This window comes from Dermacentor silvarum, chromosome 4 (assembly GCF_013339745.2).
Source record: "Dermacentor silvarum isolate Dsil-2018 chromosome 4, BIME_Dsil_1.4, whole genome shotgun sequence".
Lineage (NCBI taxonomy): Eukaryota > Metazoa > Arthropoda > Arachnida > Ixodida > Ixodidae > Dermacentor > Dermacentor silvarum.
Window position 1 is genome coordinate 214,472,648 of NC_051157.2, and position 16,608 is coordinate 214,489,255.

The 16,608-nt window shown below is 47.7% G+C and overlaps 1 protein-coding gene across 2 annotated transcripts in view; it reads right to left on the reverse strand.

Moving 5' to 3' along the window:
- LOC119450937 (transmembrane protein 117) overlaps window positions 1-16,608 on the reverse strand; it is a 91,246-nt gene that overhangs the window by 58,527 nt on the left and 16,111 nt on the right. For both annotated transcript variants that reach the window (XM_037714401.2, XM_037714402.2), the window contains exons 7-8: window positions 3,538-3,773; window positions 1,344-1,604 (exon numbers count right to left, since the gene is read on the reverse strand). In XM_037714401.2, coding sequence (XP_037570329.1) covers window positions 1,344-1,604; window positions 3,538-3,773 — 497 coding nt within the window. The remainder of the gene's footprint in view (window positions 1-1,343; window positions 1,605-3,537; window positions 3,774-16,608) is intronic.

The following is a 16,608-nucleotide window of genomic DNA, read 5'->3' on the forward strand; positions in this document are numbered from 1 at the left end:
CTCCTTCGCCCACAGTACATATCTCGCCGCATCGATCATCATGACAAAGTAGGTATTCCATCATGCAACACAAAAACCTTCTTGAACTCATTTTGCCTCGTACGTCAAAAGAATGGAACGAACTTCCCGTTGACATTGTTAGTATTAACGATAATCACATGTTCCAGGATGCATTAGCTAACATTGCATAACTGCGACCTTTATTTGTACAAACTGTACTGATTGCTTTTATTGCGATAGCAATTATATGGACACTTCAACCGGATTTCTGCCGTCGGCATCGCCGTGAGGTTCCGTATAGATAAAATCTTCGCCGCGCGCCGTATGCCCGAGCGGAAGCGTGCGGGGACGCACGCTATCATGGAGAGCGAACGCACTCAATCTCCCAAGCCAGCGCCGGAAGGAGCGGGGGGGGGGGGGGCGCACTTCTACTCTGCCAACAACCGCGCTCGTCGCTCGCCCGCACCGTCTCTTATCTCCACACGGCTCTGACCTTTGTATGCGCTGTGCATTCGCCGCTCAGTTTCCGTTGAAGCAATAGACCGCATGTACCTTCGCCCGCTGCGGCGTATGCGCTTGCTGCCAGCGTTTTGACAGTCGTTGTCTGCAGTCATTCAGTGTGATCTATTCATATTTGTTTGTGCGCGCTCACACCACGCTTGTTCATTCAGTTAGTAATAGTTGGGCCACATTTTCCAACGCACGCTACACATGCAATGCTGCCCGGATCGGCAGTGCAGCGCTACAGGTGTGTCACTTCACATGCGCTGCCCACGGGAAGCGCTTCTCATCAACACCACCATTTCACACGCGCCTTCTCTTGGTCATCAAGTCTCTTTTCATGTCGGTCTACTTACGCCGCAGCACACCTGCTTACTTAATCAGCTCATGTTTACTACAATTCATATTGCTACCAAAGCCGCTCACCTTACTTCGTATGACATTGCTGTGTTGCTATCGCAGTCATTGCTTCGCCCTTAAGGCGAAACTGTGACATTTTTTTTGTTCACTTATTTCTGTGTGCATTGTATAATTACGAGCTTCATTTGTATAAATTAACTGTACTGACTGTTTTTTTTTTGTTCAACTATTTTTTTGTATAACAACCCCCTCCCCTCTGTAATGCCAATTGGCCCTGAGGGTAAAATAAATGAAATGAAATGAAATTTGACCTTTGGGTAATTCGACCAGAACTTGCAGTCCTGCAAGGGTGAAAGTAATGGGAGTTCGCTCTATAATGGCCGCTGTAGCGGGTCTCGCTGAGGAATCCCACGTGACGGGAAAATGGGACCTTCCGTAATGGTGTCTCCCATGTGCCCGGATGACAATCAATGAAACCGTGCCTGCATGACGATGAGCAGGTCCATGACGAGGATGAAGGAGGCAAGGAAGGCGCGGGACAGCTCAGTGGTGGCCACGAACTCGCGGTTCAGGTAGTCCCAGGAAATGCGATCGCTGACAATGAGGCTGATCACGACCGCTGACAGCAGCAGTGACACAGCCCAGAAAACGGTGATGCGAGTGCGACCGTGGCTCTGCCAGAAGGCACGTAGGGAAGGTGCCCAACCGGGGTACAGCTCATCCTGTAGCATCATGTCCGTCACCTGCGGCAGCAGCAGGCACCACGCTTTTCAGTGATGTTTACGTTTGCTGTAATTAGACAGCGTGTAAAAAATACAGTTTTACACAGGATCTTGACCACGAAGCCTCACGATTACCTGCAGTAGCGCTACATTCCTGAATGGCAAACGCCAAAAAAGTGCAGGCTATGAATCAGCATTTTCTTGAACATTCAGGATACTTTGAAGGCGCTTCTATGACAAGAGTTTTGTCTCTCATAACAGTCTGCAGGCTTTGATGCAACAGGGAATAACAGAAGAACGGCAGATTGGGCGAGTTGGTGGTTTTCTATTATACTTAAAAACAACTTACAATACTTACAACTGCGTTATAACGCAGTTGTAAGTCAGTGCTATGTGTGCTCCTGCTCTCTTTCTTTGTTCTGTGTCGGTAGTGCTATCTTTAAGTATTAGGGAATAATAGTCTGCCATTTCTCATTCACTCTGCAAGAACACTTTTCCTCAAACCATAAGTACACATTCATGCTAGGTTGTGCAGTTACATCAAATGGGAGCACTATCGGCAGGTTGTTAAAGCTGGAGGGGCGAAAAGGTCCACTATCGTCATATGCTGCTTTTAAATTGTCTGTTTGTGGTTTTCTAATTTACTTGTAGAACTATATGTGTCGGTAAGGAAGGATAAACTTTGACATGAACATTATAAAGCGAGAAAGGCATCAAAATTTCTTGGTGTATGGTTCAGTGAAGACTTAATGTGGAACGTCCACATTAATCATTTAGTTAAACAACTTGTGCAAATGGTTGGATGCCTGTACAGGATTGGTTCTGTTATTCCTCAATGGCTAAAGAAAAATTTGTTCAATTCGCTCTTCTATTTGAGACTCTGTTACGGCATATTAGTATGGGGGACAACAAGTAAAAAAAATGATAACAAACTGATTGTGCTACAAAAGAAAATACTTCGTTGTTACGAAAACTACTATGGTAATAGCGACCATTAGTGCACATCAATGCTCTTTTATAATAAACATAAAATGTTGAGGGCAAGTCAAATATGCTATATTAAGCTATTAAAAGAGGTACATAAAAATGAGTGGTACAAACACAAAGAAAAAAAGTCAGTGCTATTCCACAAGAAGAAATTTACAATTGCCAAGAATGAGGAAAAATTATGGAAAACAAACGATGCAATGCCAGGTAATGTGATTAGTTAATGAATTGGAAAATAGCTTAGATTTTGGCGCTAGTCCGCAGGCTTTTAAAAAACAAGCTAAGAAAAAGTTATAAAAACAAATAATTTATCAGCACTAAACAATATTGCACAGAACTTATATGGAAATTATATTAATTTTGTCACAAGTAGGCACACGTTCAGTTTTCCTTTTTTTTCTTTCTTTTTTTGTTGCTCCTTTGTTACTACTCCATGAAAAGTGTCTGTCATTAGCTGCTTTTGTAAGTGCAAAATACCACTTTGTTATCGCTTGTGTTGTTCTATAATGCATCAAATGTTTTTTTGTGTAATACATATTTATCTATTGCGAGCCACAGGTGCAGAAGCCTTTGTCAGGCATATAATTAAAGTGCCTTTTGCTTCTGTCTCTTATCTCGTATACGTATGCAAGCAAGAAATAAAGATACGTACTCCTACTACTAAACATGGGCATGCTTTAAGCCAAGCCATGTCCCAGACTAGCGAAATCAGCCTGGCATTCTTATCGTGTAACAGCAAGTTCTAAGAAATTATCATAGACAGATGCTTAAGGTAGTACTATCACAATTCTTATTAGAAACACAATAAACATAACGCCGACCAAAATGGTGTTGTCAAAGGGGGTAGGCATTCTGTTTATTGTGTTTCTAATAGTATGGATCTACTTCCAAACTGGACAAGACATCATCCAAATATTGATTTCACAGTAGCACAAGTTTACGCCTTTAATGTCGCCGAAGCACTTGCCATCCATGCAGTGAGGAAGTCACCAAGCCAGGTTCCACAGGCGGCGACCTTCATGAAGCTGGCATTGGTGACACCCATGAGCGCATTGATACGAAACTCGTCGGGGCGTGGGTGGCCGCTGAGCAGCAGTGCATTGTACACCAGTGAAAGCATGTACACAAACACCAGCATTGTCAGCAGCATTATCATCCAGGTGCCTTGCTCCTCGCGGAACATCTTCAGCCGAAATAGGTTGCCTGCACAAAGGGGAGACACACGTGCTTACAACGCTACACACCAGCAATGCACACACGTATCCGGACCTGCCAGCCTACAATTTGAAAAACACTACACTAAAAGCCCTAAAATACTAAAGTCTGGTGAAAAAATACCAACAAAAATGCAGCAGATCCAACGACCCCTGTTGGAATTTATACAGAGCGAAGCTTACGCAGCAATCTTCACGCACACCTTCTTATGTGGCTCAAGGATGCCCCGAACGAGCAGGTCTGCAATGCAATGCATCTTTTAATACAACCAGCGTTATAGGGGTTGAAAGAGGCAAGCTGGCTTTCTGCACCATTCGGCGGTGACTGCACAATTTGGCGGTGACTCAAACGAAACTGAAAATCACGTGGCCAGGAACGATTTCGACGCAGCCAACAAAGTTGAGCCCGAATGCCTTAATCCGCTGGCAGAACCGCGCGGAATGAGGGGCCAGCCATAGAGCCAGCCTATAGGCCAGCTGGCCAGCCGGCAGTGCCATCAGGCTATCAGCACAGTTGGTGCGGTCCATTCGTGTTCTGAAGGGTGGTGCGGCGTAGAGCTATGGGCGCAGCCCATTCGTTCTCGGAGGGGTAGAAGGGCAACGGGAGAGAGGCGAAGGCTGTAAAACAGTGCGGCAGCGTACAGCGGCTCGAATTTACTTTTTTATTTTCAAGGATTTCGCATTCCATTAGCTTTCGGCACCGACACCCAGTGGCCAGACTTCATCGTTATAACCAATAATGCAGCCTGGGGCATTGTATTAAGCGGATTATTTCACTATAGAAAACATACAAAAATTGACGGTGCAGCAGCTTCTCATTGTTATAACCGATATATTGTTAAAACCGGTGTCGTTAGAAGTGGGTTCGACTGTATTTTCGAAACGGCACCACTCACTCACCATCGGAGCTGTCGTTTCATTAGTCGGAAGTAGCAGCATCTGTCCTTGGAAGATGACCGTTTGTTGCTGGCTGCCTACCACAGTGCATTGTAGCAGCACAAAGTCCACCAGTGTGTCCTCCAGCTGTGGATGAACCACACTACGCCCACGAAATGATGTTTTGCACGGGTTGTTCTTCAGCAGCTTTCCTTTCTGCGCTCTCCAATACCGCACACTTTTTTCCGAAACGCCAAACTGGCGCTGAGTTGCCATGTTGTTGTTCGGTTCGTTGAAGTCACCAACTTTTATCTTAAATGCAGCTGAAAATTGCCTCCTCGTGCCGCTACTCATCCTTCAACGGGCGAAAAAATAAAAATACTAAACAAATCAGACTTTTGATCAGAACGTAAAAGTCAGAACAGATCCGATGCAGGAACACACAAACGACACAGAGAGAGAAAAAAAAGAATGCCTGTGAAAACACAGGCTGCCCGACAATGACTCACATTCGGCTAAAGACCGCTATATAAGATGCGGGGTAGGGGTGACTTTAGCTTGTTTCTTTAATGAAAATATCTCGACTTATATTCCGGTTTATACAGAAGATCTAACCACGTGAGCTACCTGGTTCGAGCTAGGTAGTGCACGAGAGTCAGAGGCGAGAGTCGGATAGAGAAGCTGGAATGACAACGATGCAACGACCACAACACGAATATGAGGACATACCTAGTGGCCGCAAGTCAGTAGACAACTTGGGCCACTGGGTAGGTATAACGACATGACAAGAATGACATGACTTGACATTATTCCATGACATTACTGACATGACATGTCACATAAACCATGTCATAGTACAGTATAGACCACTTATAACGTAACCGCTTATAGTACAGGACCGGATATAGTGCGATCTTTTCAGACTCCCGTTAACTTTCCCATAGCACTCCATGTATACACGTATCGCTTATAGTGCAGTTGCAGGAAACTAAATACCGGTTACAGTGCGGCTGCCTGGGAGTACGGAAGTCAGCGGATACGGTGAACGCTCCCCTCAAATGGGCGCCCCAAAGAGTGCTCGAGGAAGAAAGAGAGACGAAGTGGAGGTGAAGGCCAGGTGGTGCGAACGAACAGCCAGTGAGGCTGAAACCAGAATCTTGAGTGCGAGTCGTGAAATATCACGGCTAGCATAGCGAGCGAGGGCGACGAAACTGCCAATGCCGGCCAACGCTCGCTTCAAGATAACGGCAGTAAACGAAACTTCGGGGAGCAGGCGGCACCGGCACAGCATGGCAAAGGGGGCATGCGGAGACCGTGGAATGTGAGGGAGGAGGGCGGCAGGGAAGCGGATTTCGCCTCGGCAACTCCGCCGCTTCGGTGGCTCCCCTCGCCCTCCCTCGTAGCTCCCTCACTTTCGACTGTCACCGTGCGCGCCCGCCGCCGTGCAGGCGCCGCCACTCCAGCCGGCCCGGCGCCAGCTCCCCGAAGTTTCATTTTCTGCCGTTATCGGGAAGCGGGCGTTTGCCGGCGTGGGCAGTTTTGTTGGCCGACCTGGGACAGTGCCGCTGCTTCCCTTTGCGCCGTAGCCGCAGTGTGCAAGGTCAACACGTGACTAAGCATAAGCATAAGCAAGACGAAGCATAAAGGAGAAAGAAGGGTTCACTGCCATTTTCTACGGGTGGCTACGGTAGCGTGGCTGAGACGTCGGCACATCCACACATCTTCTGGCGCAACGCAGAATCGGCGACCTTGCCATTTGAGAGAGGGTGAAATTTCCGCTGCGTTTTTTTTTCTCTTTCTTTTTGTTTTGATCGCGCGCGACATTGAGGGGTCTCTCCTAAGCTTTTACTCTATGACGGTGCCAGAGCAATGCCGGTCGGAGGTGCCACCATGTGAATTATCTTGTATTAACGAGATTCGACTGTAAATTGAATGCAAACATTCTAGCCGCATTCCTCAACTGTCGCATACGCGTGGCGGCTCGATGCACATGTTTTGCATATGTGCGGGCCTTGAAAATTGTTTCTTTGGTTATAGTGCAGTACCGCTTATAGTGCGGATATTCGCGACTCCGGCGACTTACATTATAAGCGGTCTACACTGTATTATTGTCATGTCAGGCATTTATTTCATGCCATTCATATTGTGACGGGGCATCAAATAGATGAAAAGCAAGGCACAATTTATATACCGACTATTTACAGAGGTAGCCAGATGGCTGAACACACTCAATGTCTCGGTGATCGCCATCTTCTTCGTTTGTCCAAGAAGGCGGCTCGTAACATCTAACCCTCTCGATTAGTGGAGCGATGTCTTGGTGCAGACTAATTACATACGGAGGATGGTTTCAACAAGCATGACGTCACAAGATAGCGAGATTACGAGATGGCGCAATCTTATAGTTAAGTTCACTGAGTTTGCCCTAAAACTTTGTAAGGTCTCGTGTAATGCGACAAAAGCTTTTCAGAAACACCTACACTATGCGATGGAGTCCAGAGAAGTACAAGGGATCCAGAGAAAAGCAGAGGTGTCGGTGGCTGTGGTCATAGTGGTCCTTATGAAATAATTGCGAGTCGGAGAGTCACGCATAAGCGATATGACGTGCCAGATGGGCTCGAGCGGCAGCATTGCAGGCACACTCTGTGCTATGTTGTACAACAGCAGGTACTAGTAGCATGTCGAAAGGCAATGCTGGGTGGTGGCCAAGCAGTAGGTGAAACGACAAAAGAACGGTGGTGTTGTTACGGCATGAGTTGTACACGAACGTGACGTATGGCAAAGTGCTGTCCCAGTCACAATGATCATCAGAAACATGCATGGCAAGCACGGTTAAGGTGCGATTCAGCCTCTCAGTGAGCTCATCGGTGCGCGGGTCGTATGCAGTAGTGAGCTTGTGCTCCACCAGTTGCATAGGAGCGCCTTGATAGAGTCTTGATAGAGGAGAACGTCACGAAGTAGAAAGTCGGTGACAATAATCAGCGACATCAGTGGCACAATTATTCGGCAAACTTCGCGTGATGGAATACCACATAGTGTTGTCAGTGGTCACAACCACGACTCACTTTTTCCCTGAGGTAGACATAGAGAATGGGCCGAAGAGATCAAGACTGACGTGATAGAATGGCTCCGTGGATATGTCAATGGGCTGTAGAAGGTCTGCAGGCGCCGCCGAGAGCTGTCTACGTCGCTGACAAAGGTCACGCGCAGCAACATAGTATTGAACAGATCGATACAGACCAGGACAGAAAAACCGACACTGCACACGGTCGTATGTGGGGGATACTGCAAGATGTCTAGTGGTTGGGGCATCGTGGAGTTCTTTGAGAACACTAGTATAAAGTTGCTTGGGGAGGACAAGCCGAAGCTCCAGGCCGTTGGGAATGGTACTACGACGGTAAAGAATATCGTCATGAAGCTCAAACAGTGAAGCGATGGGTTGGGCTGACGAGAATGGAGGGGGCCAATGATAGACTGCAATGTGTCGTCACTCTTCCGTTCAGTGCGGATGTTGGCCAGATCAGAAATAGCCATGACAAAGTTGTCAAGATCACGATTGGTAGTGTCTGGAGGGTTGACAGGGTAGTATGATAAACAGTCAGAATCTTGGTGCATCGGCCATACTTGTAGAGAACGTCAAAGGCACACTCCTTGAACCGTAATGCTGAGCGACCAAGCCTTCCCGTAGGATCCTTCAGTGACGAGAGCCAGCAAAGGCCGTGGTGGTCCGTGATGACCGAAAATGTGCGGCCATATAAGTAGGGGCGGATTTTTACCACAGCCCAGACTAAAGCAAGGCATTCACGCTCAGTTATCCAAAAATTCCGCTCCGATGACGAGAGAAGGCAATGACACGTTCTTGGTCGTGCTGGCGTTGGGCGAGGACTGCACCTATGCCGTGGCCACTACTGTTGGTGTGAACTTCTGTAGGGGCCAAAGGGTTAAAATGCGCCAAAATGGGTGGTGCTGCAAGTAAACTGACTAAGGTGGTGAATGCGTTAGCTTGCTCATGACCCCCAAGAAAAAGAAACATCCTTCTTGAGTAGGTCAGTAAGTGGCCGGTCAATGTCAGTTAAATTTCTGACAAATCGGGGCAAGTAGGAGCACAAGCTGACAAAGCTCCAGACATCTCTGACTGCGCGAGGAACAGGAAAGTCTTGGATGGCACGCACCTTGTCTGGGTCAGCTTGGACACTGCTTGCACTAACAAGGTGACCGCGAACAGTGATGTGATGTTGAATGAAACGACACTTGTAGTGGTTAAGTTGCAGACCAGCGCGGTGAAACACATCGGGAATGGCTGGCAGGTGGGCCAGGTTTTTCCCAAAAGTAGGCGAAGAGACAATCACATCATCTAGATAGCATAGACAAGTGGACTACTTATAGCTCCTAAGGAAAGAATCCATCATCCACTCGAAGGTTGCGAGGCATTAAACAATCCAAAAGACAACCTTGAACTGGTACAAGTAGCAGAATAATAGCGGCAAGCAGACTCGTCAATCGTCAAAATCTCATGTGCGGGTCAAGCACGTCAGCTTTTACACATGACTCATCGAAGGTTCCAGCATAATCGCTGGTGCTTGAATACATTCCAGGAAGTACAGTAGAACCTCATTGATACAATCCCATTACGTACGATTTCCAGGCACCAACGTTCATGATCGAGAACACAAAAAATTACCCATTACAGTTACACTTATTTTCCCCCAGTTCGTATGTTTCTGGAAAACACGATCTCTCGACACCAATGTTCAGTAGATTGCCAAATTGCGATCGTACGGTACGCAGGGTTCGTACACAATATATGGCTGGAAATTCAAGGACATTTCAAGGATTTCAAGGATGCAAAAAGGCAGAATTCAAGGAGTGTTAGCGTAATTTTATTTCTTCACATGACTTAGGAAAGGAGCCCTATTTTCGCATTAATTTCTCTTCCAAGAGCTGTTATGTCCGCTTCTTTTTCTTTGCCTGTTCGACGGAAACTGTTTGCCTTGACAAGATAAGTCAGATCGTTTTTTGCTTCGGCGTCTTCCGAAAAGTGATCCGCTGACTCCTGCAAGCACTTCAGAGTTTTTTGGAGCTTTGTCTTCTTCTCTTGCATGCTCTGTAGCTCTAGCTCAAGTGCTTTTCTCTTCAAGGTTACCTGTTGTGCTACAGCTTGCTTCTTCTGTTCGTCCATGTAAAGCGCATACCTATGCCTGGCTTGGCGCACTGATGACTTCAGTTCTTTCGACAGTGGAACGTTAAGCAGCTCACCGTGGGTTTTCACGGCCTCGCAGATGACTCGTTGTGAGATATACGAGAGCTCTGCCATATTTTCGACCGCGATCTGCTTGTTTACACTGAAACCTCTTATAGCCTGCCCATGGCTAAGCAAGAGAAGGACCTTCAGTACTTCCCATAACATCAAGAACGCCGGGTCATGCTTCAAAAGGCGCACAAAGAGAACGTCAAGGCGTTCATGGTCTCTTTCATAGTTTTGCAGTTCATGCCGTTTTTCTTGGCAGAACTGAATGTACTGTGCACACACAATATCTCTCTTGTGCTCAGAAAGAAGCTTACTGTCAATTAAACAGTTAAGAACAACTTTCAGCTTCCCAAGGCACATTTCTGTCTTCGCCATCTCTCTGGGGTCAAAACATGACAACCCTCGAACCAAAGGGTACCTAAGAGGACTTCTCTCCATGATTTTCAGGATCATGTTCACAATGAACTTCCGACACTACCCCCTAAATTCAAAACACACTTGGTACTCACTTTTCCGCTCTTTAAGATCTTCTCAGCCACACGTCCAACGTCCACCTTCTCAAGTGATGTGTAATTGGCAGTATTATGAACATCCATTCGCAGCAGTTTCGTGATGCTCGTGGCTTCTGTCAATACCGAGCGCTTCACGAACCTTGCAAGGAGGCTCCTGAAGACAGTTTCAAGCTCTTTTGCTAAAAAAATGTCTTTGGAGAATCACTCTGAAAAACAGTCAAGAAAGGCTGCACAAGCATTGCAACGTTTAGGGAAAAGTTCAGTTTCGCAAGTGCAAGCTGGTCCTTTAGAAAAGCACTGACGTTCTCATACACTCTACATTTCAGCAAGGGTAGCCTATGGTCGCTCACTGCTTCGGTGTAGTGCCTCAAATGCTACCACATAGCCAGGCCTCTCTCCAGTACGGGCACGTTCTCGACCCAACGGTGGGGTACGAAAGGAAGTGGAAACAGCTTGCTCCCTGTTTCTTCAACAAAATCTTCACGGCAGGACGGTGCATTATGGAAGAGTGAGAATAAGCTCGACAGAAAGGTGTCAACTGGCCAGCTTGTCGCATGCATTCCTGCTTTGTAAGCATTATGCACTGTGTGCAAGCCACATGAACCATTATCCAAGCACTGAACTTGAAAGTCATTCTTCATGTGCTGCTGCAACTTGTTGAAAAGACTCCAGTTGACATTCGGGCCGTCCATCGAGAGCTGCACAATCCTGCTCAGGGGAAAGGACGCGAGTGTTTCCGTCAACTTCTGCATAAGGTCGTCCGCTGTGCTGTGACCCATGAATGTCGAAGTCAGATATCTGGTTGTCACCTCACAGTTATTCCACAATCTGATGTGAACATCAAGTTGTTTTCTTTGCAGGTATTCATTCAAGGTTTTGTCAAAAAGCACAACAAAATTGTCAGACTTCAATATCATTTGTTGTACTTGCGAAGTGAAAAATGGGCGCAGATTGTGGCACGCGACGTACGCGCACTTTTTCTCAGAGCAAGTGAAGCTTTTAGCGACCTCGCTATCCGGAAACATCTTTTGGAATAGCTGGGAAATGGATCCACTGGAGCTGTAGGAGTAGCGTGACGACACAACTTTCATCGTCCACAAAATCTCGGCTTCGATCACGGAATCATGCTTTCTGCAGTCTTCGTCAAGTGTCGCAGCCCGAGAGGAAGTTGCCGTGCTTTCACGCTGACAAGCAGCCTCAGACGACACATTTGCCGCTTGCATGAAACTTGTGACGGATGAGCAGCCCTCACCTTCTGCAGCTTTGGATCGGTGCTTCGCGCCTTTCTGGTGGCTCTTCAAGGCAGATTCCCCCATCGTTGCAATGTCGACCGTCTTCTGACATAATGCGCACATTGCTCGATAAGGATCGCTTGGTTCCGGTCTCACCCAGTGACGATAGTCCGTATGTTGCAGCCACGCAGGCTGAAACTTGCACTTCCCGCCTGGCATCTTGTCAAAGTAAACACACAACGCAAACGCGAACTTCGCTGAAATTACGCGCACGTGGCCGACAAACGGCCCGACTATAGTACCTAAAAGACACTTACTAGTGTGCCGAAAGCGGGTGTCGCGGTAGCACCGATTGTGATGATTGCTGCTGCCGGCTGCTTGGTGCGCTGCACTTCGAGACTGTGCCGGACCATGTTGAGACATGAGCGGACTTCAGGCGAGACACGACGCGAGTCTCCCAATTTGCCCGGCGATCTGCCTCTCATGTTCTTGTCCCAATCCGCGATACGTTCGGGGTCTGCGGACGCGCTGGGTAATGAGATGAGCCGTTTCTTTTCGCGTCTGTCTGGGAAATCGCGGTTTCGCGACCTGTTCAAAGTTTCTTTAAACAGGCGAGTGCACACATAGATGCAAAACACCCACTCACAAGAAGACTGCAACGAAAGCGGCAACAAGGCGAGAAATGAACTACGCATTGCAATCGACGCGTAGCAATCAAAGCGTCGCAAACGAACGCGAGTCGAACACCGCAGGGTTTAGCATGGTGCTGACAGGCATCGCCGTCTGGTGGCCCGCGGCGGCAGGCATTACTGCCCGCGCCACCGTCCCGCGTTGGAGACGCTCAGTGGACGGCACACTAGAGTATATTCTAGACACTATACGCAAGCAGAGCGAGCGATATGCCTCGCATTGGATTGGATTTTCAATGCATATTAGTTGCCAGATGACGTAGGGGCTGCGAAATTTAAAACCGAAATTTCCTGGTGTTGCCCTTTAGTCAACACAGCTTGTTTTCATGGGCATTCGTAAGCGGAAGGGCCTTAAAAATCAGCGTGACTCGCGGAGGTACGTCGTTAATTTCCTCTAGCGGAACAAATCCCACGGGATTTTCAAGGATTACAAGGAGCTCACGGGTATTCAATTAGTTTCAAGGGCCCTTGAACTTATACTGTCAATATCAAGGATATTCAAGGATTTCAAGGGGCTGTGCAAACCCTGACCTTTTCCGGCTGCTAGATCCCATGTAAACACGAAAATGCACGAGGCGCCCACAATCGAGAACAGTAGCCACCCCCAACTGCCTTTTCCCCGCAATACTCGCCCACCCATCTCATGTGAAAATGTTGGTGCTAAGTTTCTCATTCCGGTGCCAGCAAATCTCCTTTCGAGTCGTTGCACTCTGCATTCACAGCTATTGCCACCAACCCTACTGCGATAAGCATCTTCACTTATCTGTTCCCAGCAAGTGGACCGTAGTCTCGTTCGAAGTGTACTGCACGCTTTTAAAGGGCCCCTCACCAAGCCACATAGCAAATTTTGGTTATATGCTGGAAGTTGTTACGTGCCCTCTAAGACAGTTCTACTGCAAGAATTTTTCAAATTAGTTCGTTAACAGCAGCGATAGAAATATTTGAAGTGCCGCTAATCCATGATTTCAGGAGAAGAGGGTCACCGCCAACATAAGACACTTTCTCCACTTTTTCCGTCTAGCCTCCACAAGCGAAATTTCTTCCCCGCGTTCTTCCATACCGGAGCCGGAGAATCGCGCGACAGATATGTCACGGGCCCTGCCTTCTTCTTTTGTTTTTTTCTCTCGCTTTATTGCTGAGTGGCGAACTTCATTTCAGGCACGAGCTGTTGTGCTTGTTTTGTTTCGCGCAGTGCACGATTTTGCGCGCTGCGCACGAGAACACCTGACTAGCGGTATAAGTCAGTGCTACCCGAACCCTGAGGCAGACGCAAGCGGATAACAGAGCATGATCGTGCGCTGGAACATGGCAGAAAATGATATAGTTTCGCTCTCTGTCCACGCGACTGCATGACATGGGAACAAGCAGACGAAATGGAAGTACATCTCTTTTGCTACAGTACAAAGTACAGTTAAACCTGCTTATAATGAACCTTCATATAACGAATTCCGGGATATAATGAAGTTTTTCTATTCCCCGCCGTTACTCCATAGAAGCACATGTATTTGAGACCTCTACGTAACGAAGTGGCAGCGGGAGACACCCTCGAAATAACGAATTTTCCCCGCCGACAACCTAGAGATTTCGCCCCAAATTTTGTCATTTTTGCGCGAGCAGCAACCGGAAGCACCTTTTCCGCCACGACTGAATGCGAAGCGAGTGCACGTGTGCGAGGCGGGCCTGCATCCCTCGACCCGGCGATCTTGCCGCCGCGGGCGTGACCTGTCCCCCTCCCTTCATTCAAACCTGATCCTGCTGCTTGCATGCAGATGGCCTAGCCCACCAACCGGCACTCACCTTTTCCAGTTGATGTTGCCGACGCACTGGAAGACGCTGTGACACATCATACTCGATGAGCGCGGACACGCGCTGTCAAACACTGGCGGCGTGTGGAAGCGCCGTTGCAGAAGCGAGCGAAGTGACCTTCGTGCTGTTGTCTTGAAGCGCAAACCGAGCACCGAGAACACACAGCACACACAAAGCTATGAGCCGCCGACGCACCTACACTGCCTAGACTCTACCCTAACGCAGATCGCTTTCAAGATACGGCCCGCGCGCGCCGCGCAGTACCCAGCTGATGCCACAGTACAGTACAACGCCGCCCGTTATCCCTCCCCCCTTGTTCCCTCGCCGGTGCCTCGAGAGCAACGGAAGAAGGCACGCTTCCTCCCTGCTTTTCTTTCTTGCGCGTGCGAGATTTAGACGCGGTCGTCGGCTCCTCTCGCACGTTTTCACTCGCACATACAGAATACGGCACGTGGCGACTGCATTATCGCCCTTGGACTTTATACGGAACATCTATGAGCCAAAAACAATTTTAGGGCCACAACACGTCATAGACACCATCTTTTGATATCAAATACGGATCTCAAGGGCCATACTTTTGCTGGCGGAAACCAAAAATACCTCATAGTTGTCGCCCCCGGCACTTTGGGCGGCCAATGCCATCGTCAAGCCACCAAGCCAAGCGACATGAAAAGTCAAAATGGCCGCTCGGGCCGGCGTGGGGTGGGAGTTCACAACGTATGATGCGGTAACGGTCCCACAGTTGCGACGCAACAGCGGGGTTACCAATGCATTGGGTTCTATGGGAGCTTTGCCGAAAACGACGTAAACGGACCGGCCGAAAATGACGTAACAGCCGGGAAAACGCAGCACCCGGGAACGTAACAGCAGGGTTCTACTGTAACACTATACGACGCTACAACGCCATCGTGACGCTGGTTCTTCGTTTCCGATGCCTCGCGCTTGTGCGAAACGACTCGCGTCCATGCATCCAGTACCTGGTGTGACATTCCAAGGATGAGTGCTTCAACGAAAACGGAAAACGGGCGCGCGTTACAATCGAGGGCACGTTAGAACCGAGTAAATACGGTAAGCGTTTCTTTTTCGAATTTTCGGGCCGAACCTGCACATAACGAAATCCTCTTTATAATGAAGTTTTTCGGGAATTTGTCAATTTCGTTATATCCAGGTTTAACTGTAAAACAAAAACACGCAGCCATTCGGTTTGTATGCTCTATTATTTCTCTAAATATTAATTCATCTATGGAAGCCACTGATTAAACAAATAACTGATGTTGCCTCGAATAATTCTTGAAATCCCATGTCACCATAAGCGACCTCACAGCACTGCCATGTACGTAGGCGCACTTGCACTATAGACGTCAAATCTCCGGCTGGAAGTGCGACGCACGCGAGGAGGAGGGAAAACGGCGTTTCGTTTGAAATTTAAGCTGTTTCCGCGGCACATAGGAATGTACTATTTAGCTGACGCGATCGCTGGTGCGCATTGTGTGCACTGCGCTTGTCAGCTCAATGTGGCCAGACCTGGTGAGGGGACCTTGTAATTCAGGTGCTGGCCCTAAGCTTCATTTAATTTATATTTCCCGTCACAGCCTTAAAACACTGCACATTAGGAAAACAACAATGTGCATCTCTGCTCGACGCACGCCCGCAACAAGGTCGAATTCTAGGAGTGCAAGCATTAAGCTTGCTGAAGCCATAAAAACGAAAATGCGCATCTAGGGCCACTCCAGCCCTACGTGCTCTGGCATCTCGGGTTGCAACGATTCATGCAACGCTTCGAATTACGTACATGTAAACTACAGTAATTTTTTTAGTGACAACATAGACACTCCCTCCACTTTTCCCGTCTAGCCTCCACAAGCGAAATTTCTTCCCCGTGTTCTTCCATACTGGAGTTGGAGAATCGCGCGACAGATATGTCACGGGCCCTGCCTTCTTTTTTTTTTCTCTCACTTTATTGCTGAGTGGTGAACTTCCGTTGATCGAACTTCCGATTGTATGTTTTCTCAGTTAATATGTTTTTTCTAGCTTTCTTTTTTTTCCAATACGTATGAACGAGGTTCTACTCTACAACACTATTTCCATCGCGCATACAATGTGATTTCACAAGGAACATAGCCAATAGACAGAATTAATGAAAATATTTGAGTAAGTTCCAAATCATGCAGGCACATCTTGTGCTGAGCGATAACATTAAGTTAGAGGGTGAAATTGGTCCCCCGAAAAAAAGGATAAACAAGTACACGTGTCAATATTGTAGAAGAGTCATAGGCACGGTTCAGTGAATTTTGTGAGACGTTTTGAACACGAGATGTATTTCTGCCAGACTTGTGCCAGGACTGCTCAGCGACAAACAGAAGCACCGCCGTGTTTCTGTCTGTACAGAACTCAAGCAACAAGTCAGAGATGACCCAAGCTTCATCTGTCATAATCAGTGATGAAACAAGTGTTTACGGTTATG